Raw genomic sequence first — 24,033 nt, 5'->3', positions numbered from 1 at the left:
TTCTTTAAAAGAAGGGGCCTCTTTCCATTTGAATCCAGCAAGTACAAGGTCGTAGGTTCAATCCCCAGGACTATCAGAAACAAAAAAATGAAGTCATAAGTCTAGGGCCCAATCCTTACTAGAGATAACACATTATAATTTTTATGAACTAGTCAATAAGAAAGTACCATGTCCATTTTGAGAACAAGGATAGTCCCATCCAGAAATTGATTGCAGTTACTGTTATACTGCTGCTCTTTAAAATAGCGATATAAACACTCACATGCTTCAGGGTTTATCCTGGATTGCAAGTAAAGTTCCTTTGTCCCGGTTGTCCTCAATTTTACTGTTCCTTGTACTACAATTTCCCTCACTGGAGAATGACAGGAATAGGAAGTAAAAGCTGATAAATTTCGTTTATGATGTTGGCTCTTCAAAGTAGGTGGAGAAGTCAGAGCAGTAAGGTAAAATTAGACCAAGATGCTAAGCTCTGTCCCCCTTCCTGTCCTGCATTGCAACAAGTCTCTTGTGAGTCCCTTTATCAATGCTACTACTCCTGTGCCTGTTTCAGGAATTATTGAGCTATTGATCTGAAAACATTTTATTTGAAAATCAATAATCATCATCATGACTTCTCTACTGCTTTCTGTCAGCATCTAAGCAGGAATTACTTGAATTCTGCAGGTTGTTATTTTTCTTGGCAAATGGAACTAGGATCATGTATTCCAGGCAGCTCTGAAAGCAACATTTATATTCCCATACCCCCTTTTCCCTGTCCTAGTTTAGTATCTGCAGTGCTACATTTAATTGCTTGTCAATCAGTCCTCCTCCTGACTGAAAATTCCTGGAAGTCTTGCCTTTCATTTTTGTACCAGGGTTCCTGACACACATAAAAGCCATTTGTAAGTGAAAGAATAGATAAGTAACTAGTCATCAGGATTATGCAAGATTAAATTAAGTCTCTCAAACACTAAGTCCAACTGAAGTAGATCCGTGAAGGTTTCTTTTGTTTTGTTTGTGGTTTTTGTGGAACTCTACTAGTTTAGCTATACCTCCAGTTCCAGTTGTTTTAAGGGTATTTTTTATTTTATTTTATTTGCTGATTAACTAGAGATCAGAATCTCATGTATTTTTCTGTTCAGAGTGGCTTCGAACCATGGTCCTTAGATCTTAGCCTCCTAAGTATCTAGGATTACAGGTGTTAACTACCAAGTACTCAGCTATGGATTGGTAAATTCTTTAATTGCAAGAAATTGCTTCTTTAAGTACAAGAAACTCTGAATTAAATAAATATATATATATACATATATCCACTGTCATCTCCATATATTGTATGCAGTATCAGTATATCAAACTATGACATTAACTACTGTAACTGAGGTGTCTTTTGAGTGACCAGAAAGATTAAAAACACTGCTGTGAAATGGGATTATCTTTCCAGTGCATGCTAATGCCAACTCATTAGAAGACTCAAACTATTTCAGAAGTTTATTTTCTTTTTTTTTTCAGAAGTTTATTTTCTTAAAGTAAGACTAAGTAGCTTACCGTGATAATTCAATATTCCTGCTAATATAACTTTGAGGCCCAGAGATATTCCAGATGAAAAATGATCAAACATGATGTTATAGTTTTTAATTTAGGACTTCAGAGGGTTTATTATTTTACAATCAAATCTATTATGCCTTGTGATGACATCATTTCTTATTAAGATTCCTTTTGAATCCATTTGACATGTTAAAATAGGGAACCAGTAAATAATTTATGAGTAAAAGTCATTTTATGATGTTTAATCTTAGAAATCAAAGTGAATAGAACAACAAACAAAAATTAAGAGGAAAAAGGAATTCAAGTAACTGACAGGGTAAGACTAAACCAAAATATCTCAAAGTTAATTTTCTCTCTTTTGGATTATTTATCTTGTCCTCCAATTTTACTAGCTATTTTATTCTATGAGATAGACTAGTTGACAACTTATTTCTTAGACCAATTAATATTATGATTCAAAATAATTTGTAGGGGGCTGGAGTTTGGTCTAGTGGTAGAGTGCTTACATAGCATGCACAAAGACCCAGGTTTGATTCCTCGGTACCACATACATAGAAAAAACTGGAAGTGGTGCTGTGGCTCAAGTGGTAGACTGCTACCACTTGCCTAAGGACAGTGCTCAGGCCCTGAGTTCAGTCCCAGGACTGGCACAATAATAATAATAATAATTATTATTATTATTATTATTATTTTGTGGGACGTGGTGGCTCATGCCTATAATCCTAGCTACTCAGGAGGCTTAGAGCTAAGGATCACGATTCAGAGTCAGCCCGGGTACTAAATAACTTGAGATTCTTATCTCCAGTTAACCACTAGAAAACCAGAAGTGGTACTGTGGCTCAAGGGGTAGGACGGTAGCCTTAAGTTGAAGAGCTCAGGGACAGGCTCAGACCCAGAGTTCAAGCCCCACATCGACTACATAAATAAATAAATGAAAATAATAATAATTTGTAACCTCGGGCAGTGGCTCAAGACTGTAATCCTAGTTACTTAAGAGGTAGAGAAAAAACAAAAACAAACAAAACAGGGAAGGAGGAAAGGTGAGGGACCATGCGGCTGTGAGATCTAGGGTGGAAGAATGTGGTATGCTGAGTGAGTGATGGCTGCTGCCTCTCTCCCTGATGCTGGAGCTCCCGCCGAGCTATGGAGAAGAGTTGTTCACAGGAGGACAGCAGGAAGGACCTGCCCATTCCAATGGAAAATCCTCATGAGGAACCTCTTAAGAAGTGTGTCTTATGTGGGAAGCATGTAGATTATAAGAATGTAAAGCTTTTGTCTCAGTTTATCTCTCCATTCACTGGATGCATTTATGGAAGGCACATAACAGTGCTTTGTGGGAAGAAACAGAGAGAAATAACAAAAGCAGTTAAAAGAGCTCAAATCGTGGGATTTATACCAGTTACATACAAGGATCCTAATTATCTCAAAGACCCCAAAGTTTGTAACATCAGATAGCAGGAATAAATTATGAAGTATTGTCAATAAATTATTTTATAATAATAACTTTAAAAACTTCATCTCAGGGCCAAGATTGTAGCCTAGTAGTAAAGTGCTTACCTAACATGCCACAAAGCCCTGGGTTCGGGCCCTTACTACCACATACTCAGAAAATGTCAGAAGTGGTGCTCAACTGGTAGAGCACTAGCCTTGAGCCAAAAAGCTCAGTCAGCACCCACATTCTGAGTTCAAGCCCCAGGACTGGCACAAAAATAAAGTAGTATAAAATAAACAACACAAAAAAAGCAAAATGGCTTAAGTGATAAAACAGATGCTTAGCAATTGCAAGGCTCTCTGAGTTGAAACCCCAAAAAGGAACCTAATTTATAAATGCAAATCATTGTATTCAAATCTTCTTAGTTTAATCAATATTGGCTATATCAACACAGTTATGGTAATACAAACTATTATAATTACACTACTACATATGTGAAAGATTTACCTAACAAGTAGCTTTATATTTATGGTAGCTCTGTGTAAAATTCCTTCTACCACTAAATCAAGAAAAGAGATGAAGAAAAAAGTTTTCAAACATTTTCGTTTGTTGATGCACAATAAGGATCTTTCGAGTCAAAATTCTCAAATAAATCTATCACCTCAAAGAGTAAGGAAGAATGATCCCATATATATATATATATATATATATATATATGATGTGTGTGTGTGTGTGTGTGTGTATGTGTGTATATGCATGCATGCCAGTACTGGGGGTTGAAACCATATTCTCACCATTGCTTGACTTCTTTGCTCAAAGCTAGAGTTATATGCCATTATCTATGTTTTCCTTTTTAAAAAAGTTTTATTATTAGCGTGATGTATAGATGAATTACAGTTACATTCATAAGGTAGTACATTACTTCTTGAGCATTGTCACCCATCTATGTTATTCTTGAACAAAGAGAAGAGAAAGAATTCTTTTCATCCTAGAAAGGCAGCATAGATAGAATTTTCTATCTTATGTAATCAGTTATGGCATCATAAATGCCAGCTAGTCATCATCAAGACAAAGACTGATATGTCACTATTAGGCCAAGATAGAATTTTTTTAATAAAAATAAAACATCTCAGCTGGGAGTTTGGCCTAGTGTCAGAGTGCTTGCCTACCATGCACAAAGACCTGTGTTTGATTCCTCGGTATCACACACATAGAAAAAAAAAGCCAGGAGTGGTGCTGTAGCTCAAGCAGTAGAGCTCTGGCCTTGAGAAAGTCCAACGACAGTGCTCAGGCCCTGAGCCCAAGCCCAGGACTGCTCCCCCACCAAATCTCTTTTTTTACACCACAAACATAAGGCCCATTTCTCCCTGTAAATATCTCTGCGATCTCTCCCTATAAATTTCTGGGAGTCTCCTGACTTCTTTCTATTATGTCTACCCCAGAAGGCCATGTCTCACACTGTGAGAAATAACACTAAAACAAACCATTTATCTGCCCAGAAAAGAAAAACTTGAACCATTTTGTTTCCACTTTCCATGAAACACTAAGCAATAGTTAGCAAGTCATTCATTAAGTCTTCTGTGTGCTGATTACCTGGTTTTTAATAAATTTAACCTAAACTTTTGGAGGTGATGGGTATAGACATAGAAAGAACAGTCTACCTGCATTAAACTGCAGAGCTTCTGTATGGCAAAGGACATGGCTAGCAAATTAACTAGAAAGATCCTACAGAATGGGAGAAGATCTTCACCAACCATACAATGGACAAGGCCTTATATCTAAATTATATCAACAGCTCAAAAAAATTGAATCACTCCAAAACTAATCTCCAAAGAAACAACCATCCTATTAAAAGATGGGCCAAAGACTTAGAGTCTTCTCTGAAGAAGAAATAAGAATGGCCTAGAGACACATGAAGAAATGCTCAACATCTCTGGTCATAAAAGAAATGCAAATCAAAACAACTCTAAGATTCCACCTCACTCCAGTTAGAATGGCCAGGATCAAGAAAACTAATAACAACAGATGCTGGCAGGGATGTGGCCAGGAGGGATCACTACTACACTGTTGGTGGGAGTGCAAACTCATTCAACCACTATGGAAAGCAGTATGGCAGTGCCTCAAAAGACTAAACATAGAACTCCCCTATGACCCAGCAATTCTACTACTTGGCATTTACCCAATCATCCAGAAATAAGGACATACTAAATCCACCAGCACAACAATGTTCATTGCAGCAGTACTGACCATAGCAAAGATATGGAACCAACCCAAATGCCCCTCAGTTGATGAGTGGATCAACAAGATGTGGTATTTATGCACAATGGAATTCTATACTGCTGTCAGAAAGAACTACATTGCCCCATTTGTAAGGAAATGGAAAGACTTAGAAAAAATCATATTAAGTGAAGTAAGGAACAGAGGCTCAGTGGTTTCCCTCATTTGTCAAAATCAGTAGAAACCTCGGGCTCTCCTAGCAGAGATTTACAATAGAACAAAACCTAGATACATAAGGCCATATAGGATGACCCTCAATGAAAGGACCTCTAGGATATAGAAACAAAAGCCATATAATGACTGATTGTTGTCCGTAATGTACTATGTTATCTCTTATCTCTTTTGCTGTCCCTTGGTTATCTCATATTGTTACAGTATTTCACCTGGTTATCTGATGTATTGTATATATGCGTATTTGGTTATTTGAAGGCAGATAGGGAAGGAAGGAAAACAAGATGAGGAGTGGGGGTGGGGGAGGGAAATGGGGACCAAGACATGAGAAATGGTATCAATGTATGTGAAGTAATGCACCTTCTATCTGGTGAATATAATGTAACCCTTCTATTAATTACAATAAAAATATATGAAAAAAAGAACAGTCTACCTTAATTTTTCCTTCCTTCCTCATTCTCTCTCTCTCTCCCCCCCCTCTCTCTTTCTTTCTTTCTTTCTTTCTTTCTTTCTTTTTGCCAGTTCTGGGACTTGAACTCAGGGCCTGAGCACTGTTCTTGGGCTTTCCTCAAGGTTAGCACTCTACCACTTGAGCCACATCATCACTTCTGGCTTTTCTATGTATTTGGTACAGAAGAATAAAACTTGAATCTTAGTGCATGCTAGGCAAGCCCTCTACCACTAGGCCAAATCCCAGTCCTACCTTAGATAATTTCTAAATGAGCTTTCTCTTGGCCTATAAAAGATTACAAATACAGGGGCTGGGAGTTTGGCCTAGTGGAAGAGTGCTTGCCTAGCATGCACGAAGACCCGGGTTCGATTCCTCGGTACCACATACATAGAAAAAAGCCAGAAGTGGTGCTGAGGCTCAAGTGATAGAGCTCTAGCCTTGAGAAAGTCCAAGGACAGTGCTCAGGCCCTGAGCTCAAGCCCAGGACTGGCAAAAAAAAAAAAAAAAAAAAAAGATTACAAATACAATTTGTTTATTTCATTCTCTTTGTAACACAGTTTCATCAAGTGAAGTCAAGCATTAAATATGTATGTTAGGATTGCTTGAGCTGAACTAGAATAGCAACAAACAAAAAGAAATAAATGTAAAAAAAATCTTCTCATTTACAAAATTGCAGTAATTGTGGTTTTTTTTTGTCAAAAAATATTTTATCTGACTTCTTAACAGCATCTAATTATGCATCACTTAATAATCATTGCCATGCATTATCACAAAAAATAATTTTGTCTCGCTACTTTACAATACATATGGGCAACAATAAATATTCATTGCAACAAATCATTGAATGGAAATTTTTCCCTAATTTTAATAAATTCATGGGGTTTCTATTTAATGACAGAACACAAGTATTTTCTTTCACTTCTTGCTAAACACTAAAGGGTGTGATGCCATCCAAATATTCATATTAATAGTTTTCAAATTTTTTACTAAAATATAAAAAATAGTTTCGATTTATCTCTATTTCTTTTCCCAACCTGAAGTTCCAATAATCATGTAATTATCTGAATGTTCGGCATTTTTTGTTCCATTTTTCACTAGTCATGCACACATGCCATTTATGCACTTATTTGCTTTAGATTTTAAAAATGCCTAAGCGCTTCTTTTTTTAAAAAAATAGTTTGTTCACAGTTTTATTTTAAGCAAGGAAATTCAATTCGAAATTCAACATCGTTTAAGACATAAAATTTTACTTCCTTTATTAAGTAACTCCAGAACATGAGAGCATACTTAAAACTTTGGGGGTAGAAACTGTTTCAGAGACTGAAGTAATGTAATAATCTTATTACAAACTCAGTGCTGGAAATCTAGACTACAGATTTGAAATACTCCTTTCCATTCTGGTGAATGCTACAATAAACTAGGATGAATGAGACAACAGTGCTGTATAACGGTCATCTAACTGCAACCCTTTCACTTTGCTTAATTCTCAAAAGGAGAACTTCAGCTCCGACAGCATGAGCCTACTAAGACCTTCTCTGTCACCAGAAACTGGTAATTGTTAAAAATTAAGAAAGAAGACCTAGATTACACAGATTTTTATGCTTACCTTGTGGTGTCTTGAAATATTCTGGCAAAATTAAAATGAAGGTGATGGCTACTGCCACAAACAATTTAAGGAGCACTGTCTGGGGCATATCTGTTCACAGGCACAAGTGTGTTTCCATTCCGTACATTGATGGCATCTTGCTTCCTGGTTCAACTTTCACCTCCGGGGTACACTGTTACTGCAGCTCACTCCCCCACTCACTTCCTTTTGGGTAAGACAAAAAAAAATAGTCTGAAGACAGACTTCTTCATTTTGAGTCTCTTTCCAATAAAGTATTCTCCAATTAGCACTTTCAAACTTTATCCCACACAAGATAGATAAATCATCTTACGGAACACAGCTGAAGTTGATTTCACATGTTTACCAGTGTTTGGGGAGAAAGATGAACCCACACAGTCACCCAAAATCAGATGGTGAACGCCAGGAATGCCCAGGTTTACAGATGTCATTCATTCACTTCTTAAGTGACTGTTGTCAGATGCTGTATGCCTAGAAGTAAATGTACACATGTAAGAATTAGCTTAAGGCTCTATATTCATAGAATGGAATTCATTAGTGATATGCCCATAATCATTATTGCCATAGACTCCACATTTTCTGTTTTCATTATAAAAATATCTATTAAAGTAATCCCAGTGAAAGAAAATATTTTGTTTTAGAATATAAATGAAGGATAGGAAAATTCCATTGTGAGCAAAGCATAAATTCAGTATGAGAACATATGTACAAACAATTTTTGGGGGGGTGGGTCGTGGGGCTTGAACTCTGGCCTGGACCCTGTCCCTGAGGTCTTTTGCTCAAGGCTACCGCCCTGCCCCTTAAGTCACAGCCTCATTTCCCTTTGTCTAGTGATTAATTGGTGATAAGAGTCTCACATTCTTTAGTCTTTAGTTGCTGGCTTTGAACTGTGATCCTCAGATCTCAGCCTCCTGAATATCTAGGATTACAGGTATGAGCCTCCATGCCAGCTCAAACAAATATTTTTACTTAGAAAATCCAGAGAGCTGGGTCGGGAGTTTAGCCTAGTGGTTGAGTGCTTGCCTAGTACGCACAAAGACCCAGGTTTGATTCCTTAGTACCACATACATAGAAAAAGCCAGAAGTGGTGCAGTGGATCAAGTAGTAGCCTTGAGAGAAAAAAAAAAAAGCCCAAGGATAGTGCTTAGTCCCTGAGCTCAAACCCAGGACTGGAAAAAAGAAAACCCAGAGAGCCAGAAGTTCTTGATTTTTTATTTAAAGAAAATGATACCAAATATTTCCAGTATCTCCAAATATCCTACAACACATCAATTTCCATTAGTCCTGTTTTGTTTTAAATATGGAACGTTTCACAAATTTGCGTGTCATCCTTGCACAGGGGCCATGCTAATCTCTGTATTGTTCCAATTTTAGTATATGTGCTGCCAAAGTGAGCACTAGTCCTGTTTTTTGTTGTTGTTGTTGTTTTGTTTTTTCTTCTCTGCCACCTAATCCTGGGCTTTATGGAACAGTGGGTGAATAGCAGAGAGTATGAATATTCTGCATGATGAATGAATTAAATGACCTTTCTTCTGACTGGATACAGCAATTGATGGGCAGATGGAAATATTCTTGCCTGAATGTAAGAATAGTCAAAATGGGAGTAGGAATCCAAGCATATAACTCATCTTTTGTTCTAAGCATGGGAACAACTGGGCTGAAAACAGTACCACTGAAGGAGGAGGAGGAAAGAGAGGAGGAGGGGAAAGAGAAGGGGAAAAGCAGAAAGAGAGAGGGAATTGAAAGGGGGAAGGGAAAAGAGGAGAGGAGAAGGGCAGAGAAAAGAAGGAAAAAGAAAAGTGAAAAGACCCACCAGTTATGGCTTGTGTTTTACACCTAACTGAGCCATATTGAAGATCCTGTCCCTTCATTCTTCTCTATCTTATAGGCTTCACTGAATAGTGAACAATCTTCTCCCTATTTTTTTAAATATTAAATTTTTCATTCTGTTTATATTATTATTATTTTGCCAGTCCTGGGCTTGCTCTCAGACCTGAGCCCTGTCCTTGGTCTTTCTCAAGGTTAGCACTCTACCATTTGAGCTATAGCACCACTTGCGGCTTTTTTCTATGTATGTGGTACCAAGGAATCAAACCCAGGTCTTAGTGCATACTAGGCAAGCACTCTTACCACTAGGCCAAACTCGTGGGCCCCTCTTCTCTCTTTGACTCTCTTTGCTTTGCTACATGAATACAAACATTCCAACCTTAATTTTACCAAATTTATGAAATTTATCAACCAAAACTTGCTTGATCTAACATCAGCAAGTTATTAATTTCTTAATGAGTTCTCCCTAAAAGGCAACTAGATAAGCCACTTCTGTTTTTCCACTTTAATTTTAAATTTCATTTATTAAAGAATTTATTAACATTGATTTTTACATCATATTTCAAATGACGTGTTTAACAAACAAGTATTCAAGAAGGGAATCTCTATATACAATCACTGGCACTTAGATTTTAGAACATAATCAAAATTAGGCTGAGGGTTTGTATGTCATAGATACATATTAATCTATGTAATAAAACATTATGTCTATAAAGTCATAAGTATTTATGTCTGTGTAGTTGTGTTTAAATTCCCAGTACCATGTCCATAGCATTGTGTACACAACTATTGAGTCCTCTCTCTTGTACTGTTTGGATCTAATAGCCACATATTAAGGATACCATACGCCTTTTGTTGCTTTGGTTTAATTTTAAATTTAATGGAATTTAAATATATTACTAACTTCATTTCACATAAATTTTACAACACTTTGATTCATTTGTCAATTCTCTGTTTTAAAATTTTTTATTATTACATAAAGGCAGTAGAGAGAGGAGTTACAGTTACAGTCAGGTAATGAGTACATTTCTTTTGGGACAATGTCACCCTTCCTCTCTCTTTCTCTGAGTTTTTCTCTTCCCTCTCCACCCACAAGTTGTATAGTTCATTTTCAACCTAGTGTCTAGTACGTAATTCTTAGGTTTGTGTCAAAATTGGTTGTTTTGTGTTTGTTTTTGCAGTAGCACTTCTTTCAGATCTGTATGTTAGTTGCTCTTATTGCTATGATAAAATGCCTGAGCAAACCAACTTGAGAAAGGACGTGTTTGTTTGAGCCCATGATTTCAAACATTATAATACTTTCTCACTTAACTCCATTGCACCCGGGGGCTCACGGGTGATGAGGAAGAACAATGCCTGAGGAGAGTGCAGGGAAGCAAAGGTGCTCACCTCAAAGTGGACAGGAAACAGAGAAAGACAACAGGAGGGGAGACAAAGCACATATCCTCACTGATCTACTTCCTCCGAGTAAGGCAAACCTCCCAAAAGTCCACTCATGTATGAATTCACCAGTGGATTAGTCCATTGAGGAAGTGAAAGCTCTTATGATCCAGTCACCTCTCAAAAATTCCATTATGCCTTTGGGAGACATTTTTAGGTTTAACTCATGACACTACCCATGCAAATATATACCAGTATCACCTCTGCCATCATCCTGCGCTTTCCTGCTGGTTATCTTCTTTGTGAGTACCTGAAAGACAGTAGCTCCATGGGCCCTTTATCCTAGCCAGACTCATCCGTTCTGCACCTGGCTTCTCTGATGATGTCCAGATGGCAGAGATCATGAGAGCAGCAAGCCTAGAAATCCCAAACGATAGCCTGGCTGCGCTAAAGACAGGAGGGAGCAGAATCTCACAGCCAGCCTATAATTTTGCTTGCAGGACTTAGCAAATTAAATCTGTCCTCAGATATTTCAGGAATCCTTTATTGTCTGTGATTGTTCTTCATATTGCTAATCCAATTGTTATACATGGTTCCAACCATTCTTTCTTCAGTGAGATGTTAGCAGAACAATAACCAATGATAAGTTCCGGATCTTACCTGGCTATCTTTCAGGGCTCAATGGCAAGTTCAGTGAACCAGGGGCTCACTCCTGTAATCCTTGCTTCTTAGAAGGCTGAAATCTGAGGGCTTCGGTTTTGAGTCAGAACAAGCAGGAAAATCTATGAGCTAGCACCCCCCTTCACTTGTATATGTTTACCCAAGCAATATTTTCTATTATTCTTTTTTAGTTGGAATGATTTCCAGTTCCTTTATTATATCCCATGCAAAGATCTTTTGGGGGTCAATAACGACTACGGAACTTTTACAATGCCCTGCTGCTAGGTGCTGGATGTTTTCTATGGATTATCATATTAAATCACTTCACAACCTTCTAATTATTTCTATAATTAATCAATCGATTTTATAGACAAAATATACGAAAAAAAATAATGAACCAAGAAACATGCTCAAAAATCACATAGCTAGTGAAGGGTAATGCTAGGTAAGTTTCAAAGCCCGAGTCTGATGCAGACAATGAGATTCTCCACCAAGTTCTCTGTGTACCTCTCTCTATACTATGTGAAAACATACACCTGGTAGAGGTACTTATAAAGTAATAATAGCAAATACAACACAGCTCCTGCTATGTGCCTGGCATTGTGCTCAGCCAGGATTGCTAACTGGGGAGCACTTCAGACATGTTAAGCCGGGATGATCCCCGTGTGTGGAACTTTCCTGAACATTCCAGAATGTTCCACAGCAGATAAAATAGCAGTCCTTCCCATTTCAAGCTTGACAACAAGGAGGAAGTCTCCAGACATACTAGAAAGTCCTGGTGGAGAAGGAGGGAAAGGGAGAAAGGTGGAAGACAAACTAGTTCCCAGGTGAAAACCACTGCAGTAAGCACTTCACTGACATGAAGTCATCTGATCCTTGTAATAACCCTATGAAATAGTTGCCCTCATTATTTCCATTTCAGTCACTTTAGGTCAGTTCTATTCTGGGTAATGTAATCACTCAGAAAGTGAGTTTAAAAGACAATTCATAATCTGGATCAGCCTAATTACTTCTAATTGTCTTACTTGAAGATAATAATCTCCTAAGGCTCCACAGCAATACTTAGATAAACACATCTGTGTGTGTGGGAGGACTCTTTTTAACAAGGTTATTCTGAGTATGGAGAGCGTCCTGGGAAGTTCCAAATTTCTTCATCCACTTTGCAGTTTATTCAACAAATATTTACTGAACACTTATAAAATGTCAAGCTGCTTCTCAAACCCCTGCAGTTTCAGAGCAAATGGGCAAAATCCTCATCCTCACCTCCTCTTTCCCAAGGAAACATATAATCTAATATCTATTGAGAAGAATTTATCCTCAGGTAAAAAAAAAAAGTCAGGCTAAGTAGAAGGGTGTGCTACCAGGAAGCTGGCATGGGTTGGGTTAAATCCTTAATGAAGTCCTTACATGATACGTGTGAGGGGGAAGCACAACTTCAGGGGGCAGGAAATAGATCACTAGCTGCCTGGGGCTCGAGGGAAAGGTTGATAAAGAGACTGGAGGGATTTTTGAAGATCATGGAAATGTTCTTGATAACATCTCTATTATGCTGATGATTATGCAACTGCATTAATGGAAATATTACGAAGGGTTTCACTCCATATCAACAGGCATTTTCTCCTACCCCCTCCACACACACACACACACACAGAGCACAGCCCCTTCATTATTTTAGAAATGGAAGTTATTGAGAAAATAGCTCTATTGTTTTGTTTTGTGTTTTCATGGTGGTGGAGGAGTAGGAGACAACACTAGTATCATGGCCTGTGGTGGAAGGCATTCAAGGGCACCAGGACACACAGGTCAGCCAACCCCACGAGGAGCACGAACGAGTGCCTGTGCACCACTCATTCCACAAGCTCCAGGTTGCTGGGTGAGTTTCTGTCCCACAGGAAAGGAGATGGAGTTGGTCTGTCACCACTCTGTTGGGAATGTTCAGAACTGAGACATCCATCAGACCTCCACACTCAGGCCTCCTCAGAGATGCCAGGCCCTCTCACCTTGCCCATACATGGCTACTTTGCCAACATTACCTCCACATCAATCACTGAGAACAGCCTAGGCAGGAAAGAACCTGTTGGAGCTGTTTTCCCTAAAAGAACTATGAGTCACACTTGTCTGCCCAGAGGGAATCCTGGGAAAATACAACCACCCTGAAACACTTTCTCCTACCGCATTATTCCAGGTGCATCAATTATGTGCATAACAGAATGGGAGAGCATAATCCCAATACTCTTCACGTTGATAGAATAATCTAACCTTTTGATTCATTGATAAAGTAGAACCAATTGCCTTGCTTGAAAGTTTCAGACCTGGTAGATGGCAGCCTGGGATTTAAAAAACAAAACAAAACAAACAATGATAACATCCAAAAAAGACTGCAACAAGAGAACCCCCTCTGAATCTCAATAATAGCATTCCTTGGTTTTCCTGGAGATGGAGATGTATTATGTAGATTATTGACTTATTAAATATGTCCAGGCGCGTGGGCACACACGCGTGGCACCTTATATTTATCTGTTGTGTTTGTATCTCAGGTCAGCTGCTTGCTATGCAGCCACAACTTCTCCCCAAGAATTCAGTGTTAAGGATAATCACTGAATATAGAAACAAGTGTGAACACAGAGGATGTGTGTTTTTAAAGGTAAACAAAGTGGAAGAAGAAGCATAATGATTGATAAGAACTTTTTAGCACACACGTCAGATTCAACACTGTTATTCTTTTTTTTTTTTTTTTTTGCCAGTCCTGGGCTTGAGCTCAGGGCCTGAGCACTGTCCTTGGGTTTTCCTAAGGCTAGAGCTCTACCACTTGAGCCTCAGCACCACTTCTGGCTTTTTTCTATGTATGTGGTACCGAGGAATCAAACCTGGGTCTTCATGCATGCTAGGGAAGCACTTTAACCACTAGGCCAAACTCCTGGCCCAACACTGTTATTCTTTTCCCCATCACAAGGTACAGTGTCTTCTATACTCTAGATGTCTTTGAACTATTGGGTAAATATTGTCAAATGAGTATTCTACAAGCAAGCCATCAGCACAGCAACAAACCTGGGGAATGGTCATGAGTCTAAGAATGAACAGAGAAGCCAGATTGCATGCTTCTTGTCTGTTAGGGATTACAGAGTAATATATCAAGAGAAACATGCATCCTGGATTTTTTTTTTTTATTACAACTAAGGTTTAAATTCAGGGCCTTGTCCTGAATTTCACCATATATACAACCCTTTCTGCTTTCATCATTTTTCAGATCGGGTCTTGCTTTTCTTGCCCAGGCTGGCCTGAACTGCGATTCTCTGGCTTTAGGCCCTCGTGTAGTTAGGATGATAAGCACATGCCAGCACATGCCACTAAAGTTTATCGAACAAACCTTTGGTTTGGGTTAACCTCAAACTTCCATTTTCCTGACTTCTGCTTAAAATTACAGGCATGTGCCACTATGTCCAGTCTGAAACATTTCTTAACTCATAGGAATCAATGCCATTTAGTAGTCTCCTGTAAATTTCTTCTTTCTTTCTTTCTAGTCCTGGGGCTTGAACTCAGGCCTGTCCCTGAGCTTCTCTATGCTCAAGACTAGTGCTCTACCACTTCTGCTCCAGTGCCGCTTCCAGTGTTTTCTGGGTGTTTCCTGGAGATAAGACTGTCACAGACTTTCCTACCTGGGCTGGCTTCAAACTGAGCCTCAGAGCTCAGCTTTCTTAGAAGCTAGGGTTGCAGGCGTGAGACACTGGCACCCAGCTCCAACTGCTCTTTTTTTTTTTTTTAAAGAATATAATAAGTTTATTGAGATGCCAGCATTATTATTTTTTTTTTGCCAGTCCTGGGCTTGAGCTCAGGGCCTGAGCACTGTCCTTGGACTTTCTCAAGGCGAGAGCTCTACCACTTGAACCTCAGCACCACTTCCGGCTTTTTTCTATGTATGTGGCGCCAAGGAATCAAACCCGAGTCTTCATGCATGCTAGGCAAGCACTCTACCAGTAGGCCAAACTCCTAGCCCCAGCCAGCATTATTTTTTAATAGGAAAATAAACACAAATATTTCTTGCCCATTGTTTTGCCCTTATAAGTTTATGGAATACTAAATTTAAAATCTAAAATTTCATAAAACCAGCAATAAAACACTGTAAATTAGAGGTAAGTTCCTGTCTGCATGTTCTATAATGCTTAGGGAAGAAAATGGTACACTCCAATAAATTGGTGTTTCTCAAGGCTTTATAGCCTATGTGTGTTTTCATCCTTCCATCTATCCATCAAATATTTATGAATGCCTGAAGCAGGTACTCTCAATTAGTCAGACACACAGACAAGTAAGCCACCATTTACACTGGTACCATAACTGGCACAGTCAAGACATTTCTAGAGTTCTATAGAAGCACAGAAGAAAAACATAGGGCTGGAAAATTCTAGATAAAGGTTGACAGAGGAGCTCTTTCATTTCCTAGTGGCATCATGGCTTATGGCTCCCACAAGCATCTGAAGGGTGTGGCCATGGCCAGGCATTGAATGTTGAACAAACGGACTTGTGTGTTTGCCTCTCATCCTTCCATCCAGCCCCACAAGCCAAGAGATTATCTGCCTCTCATCAGTTCCCTGAGGAACAGGCTTCAGTACTCCCTGATGAAGTCAAGAAATTCTTCATGCAGTGTTTCATTAAGAGGGATGGCAAAGTCAGAACTATTGTCACCTACCCTGCTGGTTTTCTGGATGTAATCATCAAGGACAGAGCTGGGGAGAGTTTCCGTCTGATCTATGACACCCAAAGTCTCTTTGCTGTTCACCACAATACACCTGAGGGGGCCAAATTACAAGCTGTGAAAAGTGAGAAAGAGCATCACAGGCTCAAGACCATCTGGTGACTCTTGATGCTCTAACCAGATAGAGCCCAGAAGAAATCCTACATCTTTCCATAGATCTCATTCCTAGAATCTAAATTTGAACATATATATACTGTATAGAATCCTTTTTTATTTTTATTTTTTGCTGGTCCGCGGCTTGGTCTCCAGGCCTAGGCACTGTCCCTGGTGTTGGGAAAATGGAGGAGAATGCAAAAGAAATAGGCTGGACTCTATCATCAACAGGCAAGGATTGTTTGAGGAACAGCAAGGAGGACAGACCTTCCTGTGGGATTGGACGTTGTGCCAAGGACTGGAAGGAAACAGAAAATAGAAAATGGGTTATGGTCTCTTGGGTACCCAGGGTGATATCCTTGGCTAGACACACAGTGGAATGCTCCATCTGGTTTGAAGGGCTATTTCCCCTGGGGACCAAGGGTGGTGCCAGCCGAGACTGGAATAACCTGCCTGCAGACAGGCATGTGGTCAAGCCTGTCCATATCTGGTATCTTGCTTGACATGAGGGAATAAGACACGACTCAGTCCTTTGCCTGGGCCTCTTTGTGCTCAAGGCTAGTGCTCTTAAGCCAAGGTGCCACTTTCAGCTTTTTTCAGTATTTTATTGGCTTTGAATCACGATTCTCAGATCTCAGCCTCCTGAGTAGCAAGGATGACAGTCATGAGCCACTGGCTCCCATTCATAGTTTAATCTTTTCATGTACCCAGTAATCAGAGCCAAGAATGAACAGTCAAAAGGCTGGAGCTGGTGGGTCATGCTCATAATCCTAGCTATTCAGGAGACTGAGGTTTGAGAACTGTGGTTCAAAGCCAGCCTTGGCAGAAAAGTCCCTATGAAACTCTAATCTCTAACCACCAGAAAACCAAAAGTAGCACTATGGCTTAAAGTAGTAGAGTGCCAGCCTTAAGCAAAAACAGCTCAGGGGGGCCAGGAGTTTGGCCTAGTAGTAGAGTGCTTACCTACCATATACAAAGACCCAGGTTCGATTCCTCGGTACCACATACATAGAAAAAAGCCAGAAGTGGTGGCTCAAGTGGTAGAGCTCTAGCTTTGAGAAAGTCCAAAGCCAGTGCTCAGGCCCTGAGCTCAAGCCCAGGAATGGAAAAACAAAACAAAACAAAAAAACAAAAAAACCCCAACAGCTCAGGGAGAGCATTCAGGCCCAGAATTCAAATCTCATGATCTCCTCCCCCCAAGAAAGAATGAACAATCAAATTAGTTATTAAGGACCTGTGCACACTAGAGATGAGTTCTGTTTACTATTCCTCAGTACTATATTTTAATTAGATTAAAACATATAGAGTGGAAAAAGGCAGTGATCTTGCCCATATAAGGATTGTGACTGATGCGTCTCTAAGACAGGATAACAAGAGAAAAACATGACAAAGTTATTTATTCATTCATTTTTTGAGTCATTGAAATTTGAGCCAAGCCCTCAACGCTTTTTGCTTTCGTTTGTCAGGTAGGATCTTACTTTTTGCCCAAATCAAGTTTTAGACGGTGACATTCTTGTCTCTGCCTATCCAGGTAGTAGACTTACTGGTGTAAACCAGTGTACCTAGCTTGTATTTTGAGTTAAGATCTCTTCACCTCTCCTTCACACATTCATCACAGCAGCCTTGCGACCATGATTATTCCATCTCAGCTTCCCTACTATCATGCCCAACTTGTAACATGTATTGACCTATAGTTTTATAAGACATGGAAGCCTTCAGGTTATAGACCAAAGATACAAGAAAACTGTCTAGCATTACAGGTGCTTTGATGAGGTGGGGATATGTGATTGGACAAACAGGGTCTGATCTGCTAGAAGCCAAGCAAAATCCATCTCTTAAGATGCTTCTTAGCATCTTGGTTGAAGCATTTCTTTCTCCCAAATATGAGACCTCTGTGGAATAAGAGCCTTGAGAACAGCATTTGAATACGGTAAATTGGACGATTTGCTCGTGTTCAACTCTTATACAGAAAGATTGCTACAATGATAATCTACATGATGTTGCTAACTCTAGGAAATGAAATTCTGGTCTCTGTGCCCTACCTGAGGGGGAGAGATTCTCCTTTCTGTGACTTGCTCTGCCCAAGAAAATGAGGGATGAAAGACAGGAATGAGGCCTTCATTTTAGGGTGTTGTTTTCTGAGTCCCAACAATTGTCAACCTATTAGGGTCACTGTCAATTAATATTTGAACACTTACTAAGGACAGGCATGGTGCTAATATGATCTGTAAGGTTACCAATAATAAAATTACTCCAATCTGAACCACTGCTATGTGCTTTCCCAGGGACAAATACTAAGACTTTCACAGTTACTATCTGAGTCTGTGGGTGTATTTATGGATCAAGTTGTAGGACCTCAGCATAAATTCTTCGTTGTAATTGTCCCTCCAACTCCTATTGCTACTTGGCATTGCCAGAATGAGAGATAAAAATAGCCTTTTAAAGTCTGATTTTAGATAGAGTATAACTGGGCTATGTTTTAGACTTAATAGTGTGTCTAAGTCATCTGACTCATAAACTAAATCATATAAAAGCCATTGGCCACTACAAAAGGGAATACAATCTCTCTAAGTGAGGCTGAGTCATTCATCCATTCAAAAAACACTTGATTTTCTACCCTGTGCAGGGACAGTACCTTACAGACATTTGGAGATAGAAACATGAATGAAACAAATTTGAGTGTCCTGTGAGAGTGAGTGAAGAGATAAACCAGGTGGTGATAAATGCTAGCAAGTGAAGAGATGGGGAGGGGCCTGCAGGTGTCACTCTGCAGTATGGAAAGGTGACAAGGAAGAGGCAGGCAGTTATATGCCTTGCCAAAAGTCTGCCACATAGAGGGACACAGATTCACCAGCAAATGTTTGATGCCTAGACAGAAATAGTGGTGTGGAGACTGAAAGAAGGCAAGCAGTAGGAATCCAGGCTATTGGCAGAGGGCCAGAACACAAAGGCTGTTTTTTTGCTTTTAGTGGGGTGGTCGAGGAAATAAGCTGAAAATCTGGGTTAGTAAATCAAATGGAATGGATTTCAGAAGAGAACAATTAATTTAAGAGAGAGAGATACACTGTATCTTAAGTTCACCTTTTACAATTGTTATCTGATTTGATGGCAATGCTTTTCTAGTTTTTCCCACTGTGAACCCAATAGAATAATACTGATTGAAAACTCAACAAGAAGTAACCAGCAGGAAAGAAACAATAAGAATGTCGTTTGCTATTAATGGTACCCAAAGGTGAACACTGAAAAAGCAAATGAAGATTGATCAGGAATACCAAATTCCAAAAATGCAGGCTTTGGGTATACACAGCTTTTTGTACTTAAAAGATAATGCTATCTAGGGATACCATTTTTATGTGCATAGATGACATTGTATGGGGGAGTGTCTTCTCCACAGGGCACCGATAAAAATTGTATCCTATGCTTTGTGATTAGAGCCAGTCTTGGAAGAGAAACAATTGTAAACAATATTAAGCAGAAACAATTGCAACAATATTAAATCTTTCCATCCTCTTCCATTTGAAATAGCAGTCTAAGTCAGTACTTCATGGTTTTATACTATGTTGCTTTTTCTAACCACTTCCTCCAAGCAGAAATACACAAAACATCCCTAAATCCCCAGTCACCCTAGTGACTGTCAATTTGGTTATATTATTCAATGATTAGTCTTTTGGATCCTTTGCTTTCCAGTGAGTTGGTTTTGTTCGCACAGTGCTTGAACTCAGGGCCTGGGCGCTGTTCCTGAGCTCTTTTACTCAAGGTTAGCCTTCTACCCCTTCGGGCCACAGCACCACCTCCAGTTTTGGACGTAAGAGTTTCACATGGACTTTTCTGTCTGGGCTGGCTTCGAACAGCGACCCTCATCAGCTCAGTCGCTAGGATTAAAGGCCAGAGCCATGTGTGCCAGGCTGCCAATGGGTTTTTATTATGGAGATATACTGAAGACTTCCTGAGCCACATTCAAACATCACTCAGTCAAATTTACAACACTGGATGGACACGAAATGAACAAATGAATTCGTTTGGGTAACAAATACAGGTGGGTCTTTTGGTACACATATCACTGAGACCAGAAGGGAAGGATGAACCCCCACCCCCGTCCTCTGCTCTGAGCACCTCAGGAGGGGAAACCACCACAGCTGCCTGTTCAAAGTTAATAATGTCACTTATAAGGCGTTTCGGTGTTGTGGGCTAGAGGTGCTTGATAAATTATTGTGATTCTCAGCACTACCATACAGGAATCCATTGTGTGTTTGCTAGAGGATTTAATAAAGAGCCTGCTCGTCCAGATTCTTAGTATCCCACCGAAAGAAAAACTGATAAACGGCCAGGTTCATGATCAGAATTGCGACAGCACATTTCCACCACCTAAAACAACAACGATCAGATTAATACAAGAGGAGAGGTAATTTATTAGATTATTGCAAGATCGGGGCTGGAGCAGACAGGCAAATCTTGGTGGGTTTCCTCTGGGCTGAGACCCACGGGCTGGCTCCCCACCACCTCCCAGCCCGCAGAGGAGCCGCGGGCTTAAACTTCCACCCCAGGAATCCCCCTACCCCGAGCCGGGAGCTGCTGGGAACAACTCGGTCAGATCCGCCCCGCCCCGCCTCCTCTGCACAGAGCCCGGCCCAGCTTGACATGCCCCGTCCTCCGGGAGCCCCCGCGTCGCCGCAGCTGGCGCTCCCACTGGCCCAGGGTCAGGCCATCCCCACGCTCCCCGCCAAGGGAACGGAAGCTGCCAACCCGGCCGCGGCCCCGCGAGGGCGGGACCTCTCGGGGGGCGGGGTTTGTGGTGGGGCGGGGCTTGTCGAGAGGGGCGGGGCGGGCAATGGCTCGCGCCGGGTCTTGACTGACAGGCGGGTTCCGACCCCCCCCCCCGCGCCCCACCCCCTCGCCCTCGAGCCCGCCCCCTCCGGAGCGTCCTGAGGAGTTTGGCTCCCGGCCTGGCGCAGCCTGGTGGACGGGAGTCGTTCGCTCCCGGCCGGCCGCCGCCCGGGGTGAGGCTGCCGGGCAGGGGCTGGGGGCGCGCGAGGGGCCGAGCATCCCTCTCTGGGACGCGCCGGCCCCCGGCCCCCGCCTCCCCACCTCCTCCCGACCGGCCGCCCCGCCCCGCCGTGGCCCCGGGCCACCGCCGAAGCTCGCCGCCGCCGCGGTAAGTGCGACTTCCTCCCCGGCGCCCGGGAGCGCGGGGTCCGCTGCCGCCCCCACGCGACCCCGGGCCTCGCGTCGCCGCGGTCCCCCCCGGAGCGCGCGGGGCTCCGGGACTCGACGGCGAGGGGGACCGGGAGGCGCCCCGGCCCTCGGCGGGTAGGCCGGGCCGAGCCTGGGACTCGAACCCCGTGTCGGTGTCTGCGGAGCCGCGCGGCCCGGGCCGCGCTGAGTTTCCTCGAAGTTCTCCACGCGGCGTCGAGGGCGGGCGGCCGCCGCTCGCTCTCCGGGACCGCCCCGCCGCTCCCCGAGCCGGAGCCCCCTGCCGAGTGCCTGCTCCCGCGTTGTTCCGTGCAGGCAGTCACCCCTCAGTGTGTGTTTGCTTTTGTGTTTTACGTTCTGCTCTACGTAATGGCCTCCCCCCCACACACACACCCCGGCCCCCAAGGTGGAGAATAAGAAATGATCGGGGAGTGGCCGGCTGCCCGAAACTTGGATTTAAACATTGGTGTCACTGCTTATCCCTGATCGGAAGCTGGCGGGAAAAAGTTGGCCGCGACAAGTGTGTTAAAAGTACTAGGACCGCGGGTCTGATCGTCTCCCGGAGTTTTTAAAACTGTTTCGGAGCAACGGATGCATTCAGACCATCCCAGAGATACGAAGGGGGTCTTAGCAAGCTTTTTCTCCCTCCCGCCCCTCCCCACTGCGGTAAATTTCTTACGAATCCTTTCATAGATTCTATACAGGCGGAAGCCCCTCCAGCTTTCTTTGGAAAGTGAAGTTGCTGTTTAGAAGTGCCTGGCCGTTTTACTGGTGCCAAATGAATGTTAATTCTCTTTCAGGAAACGGTTTCATAGTTAATAAGTCGTCCTCTTAGGCAGCAGTTTACTAAGTCTTTTTGGTTAGTAAATCATAGGGAGGTGAAAAAACTTTTTTTTTTCCTGATTTTAAGCATTTACACAGTATTGTGAACATGCTCTATTGGCTTGTCGTGATATATGTAAACAAGTTTACATATAGGCGAATTTTACCAGAAGGGGAATGCAAAAGCAATTCTGCTGAAGGAAGGTATTTTCTAGTATTTAGACCTGAAGGGGGCAATTTCATGTGGTCCCAAATAAACAGGAGAGGTGTGATACAATTGACAGTATCTTTAAAACATCTCTGAAGAAGATGGTAAAATTTCCCTTCAAATGTTCTTTGATATAGGGCAAGTAATAAAACTCGGAATAAGATCTCAGAAACAGTCAGATGGTCCATCTGTAACCTTTAGAATGATCTAGACTAATATTTTCCAAACCATACTCTTAAGAAACCATAGTTTATTTTTTTAAATGAGATTCTGAGCTTTGGAACTGGGTGATATAGCCCCAGGTATTACACATAAGCATTTGGGTATTATACACAAGGCCCTAAATTTGATCATCAGAACCAACCTCCTTCCCTCAGAAAGTAAGATTCTGAGCTGAGAAACAAGGTTAGACATATTTCAACCATGTTTTAATAACAGAATTTCTTGAAGGCCAAAATTCAAGTTGATTGTTTTAAAGAGAGTATATTGTGTGATGGTTTCCAAACAATCAGTTGTCTATTTTTCAGGCAATTCTTCATATTTCTTACAACTGAGAACTGGAGAGGAAAAAATTGAACTTAGTAAATATGATAATAATCAAAGTGATGGAAATCTAATAGCATTTAAAATACTATGTACCAAAGGTGAATTTTCTCCTATGTTCTTCAAATTGATTGTTGGACCAGATACAGTCTAGAGCTTCTTTCTATTTTGTGCTTCAAAGCACTTAATTGCGTAAGCAAATAAGAATCCTTACGGAATTACTTTTAATTATCTTGGATCTGCTCATGTGATGGACATGCCATTTTATCACCAACACTATTTGTACTACTAATTTACGATCAAATCCTAGATTCTGTAGTTGTAGAAAGAGCAATAGATTTGTTTTTTTTTGTTTTGTTTTGTTTTTTTTGCCAGTCCTGGGCTTGAGCTCAGGGCCTGAGCACTGTCCTTGGACTTTCTCAAGACTAGAGCTCCACCACTTGAGCCTCAGCACCACTTCTGGCTGTGGTACCGAGGAATTGAACCCGGGTCTTCATGCATGCTAGGCAAGCAGTTTAACCACTAGGCCAAACTCCTGGCAAGAGCAATAGATTTGAAGCAGAAAAAAAAAATTTTTTTTTCTTCTGGAACTGGGACTTGAACTTGGGGTTTGATACTTTCATTCATAAGCTTGTGCTCTGCCGTCTGAGCCATGCCTCTAGTCCCTAGAGCCAGGAAAACTGGGAGGTGCTTATGCCCATGCATAGGGTTGTTTACAGCAAGTTTATGAGCCTGGCCAAATCAGTTCCTTAACATTACAGTTAGCATGCCACTCATGGAATAAATACTCAAAATCTACTAAGTCCTGGTAGTAGAAAAACCATGCTTTCAAATGCAAATGAAATAATCATTCATGGTCTGAATTTATTCCATAGCTGAGTACAGATGGCAAGTGTTTGGAGGGCAGGTGCCTTAACCCAAGGAGTTTGCTTCCTGAGTTTCATATAAGTAATGAAAACTAAGAAGATGAGGGATAGCTTTGGAATTTTACCTGAACCTAGCCAGTTCTTATCTCATTGTGAGAGTTTATTTGGATAATGTGCAACAAACACTTCTATACAAAAGTAATTTCTAAATGATC

At 41.1% G+C, this 24,033-nt stretch overlaps 2 protein-coding genes, 1 non-coding gene and 1 pseudogene across 6 annotated transcripts in view; 2 read left to right on the top strand and 2 right to left on the bottom strand.

Moving 5' to 3' along the window:
* Window positions 1–7,587, bottom strand: part of Tmem156 (transmembrane protein 156) — a 36,392-nt gene extending 28,805 nt beyond the window's left edge. The window contains exon 1 of the mRNA XM_090343166.1: window positions 7,462–7,587. Within this exon, the coding sequence (XP_090199292.1) occupies window positions 7,462–7,549 (88 nt within the window). The 5' untranslated portion in view covers window positions 7,550–7,587. The remainder of the gene's footprint in view (window positions 1–7,461) is intronic.
* Window positions 2,668–2,988, top strand: LOC150055861 (small ribosomal subunit protein bS18m pseudogene; annotated as a pseudogene).
* A 1,186-nt stretch (window positions 7,588–8,773) lies between the features above and the next one.
* Window positions 8,774–8,877, bottom strand: LOC150055859 (U6 spliceosomal RNA). The gene has a single exon (XR_016537512.1). It is a non-coding gene; the product is annotated as a U6 spliceosomal RNA (small nuclear RNA).
* Window positions 8,878–21,130: 12,253 nt separating this feature from the next.
* Klhl5 (kelch like family member 5) overlaps window positions 21,131–24,033 on the top strand; it is a 57,874-nt gene continuing 54,971 nt past the window's right edge. For 2 of the 4 annotated variants that reach the window (XM_090343711.1, XM_090343710.1), the window contains exon 1: window positions 21,131–21,341. The gene's annotated coding sequence lies outside the window, so the exon portion shown is untranslated. The remainder of the gene's footprint in view (window positions 21,342–24,033) is intronic. The other 2 variants (XM_090343713.1, XM_090343712.1) reach the window with 2 other exon arrangements.

This window comes from Megascapheus bottae, chromosome 13 (genome assembly GCF_031878675.1).
Source record: "Megascapheus bottae isolate mThoBot1 chromosome 13, mThoBot2.hap1, whole genome shotgun sequence".
Lineage (NCBI taxonomy): Eukaryota > Metazoa > Chordata > Mammalia > Rodentia > Geomyidae > Megascapheus > Megascapheus bottae.
Note: the sequence above shows the minus strand (reverse complement) of the source record. Positions and strands in the feature narration are given on the sequence as shown.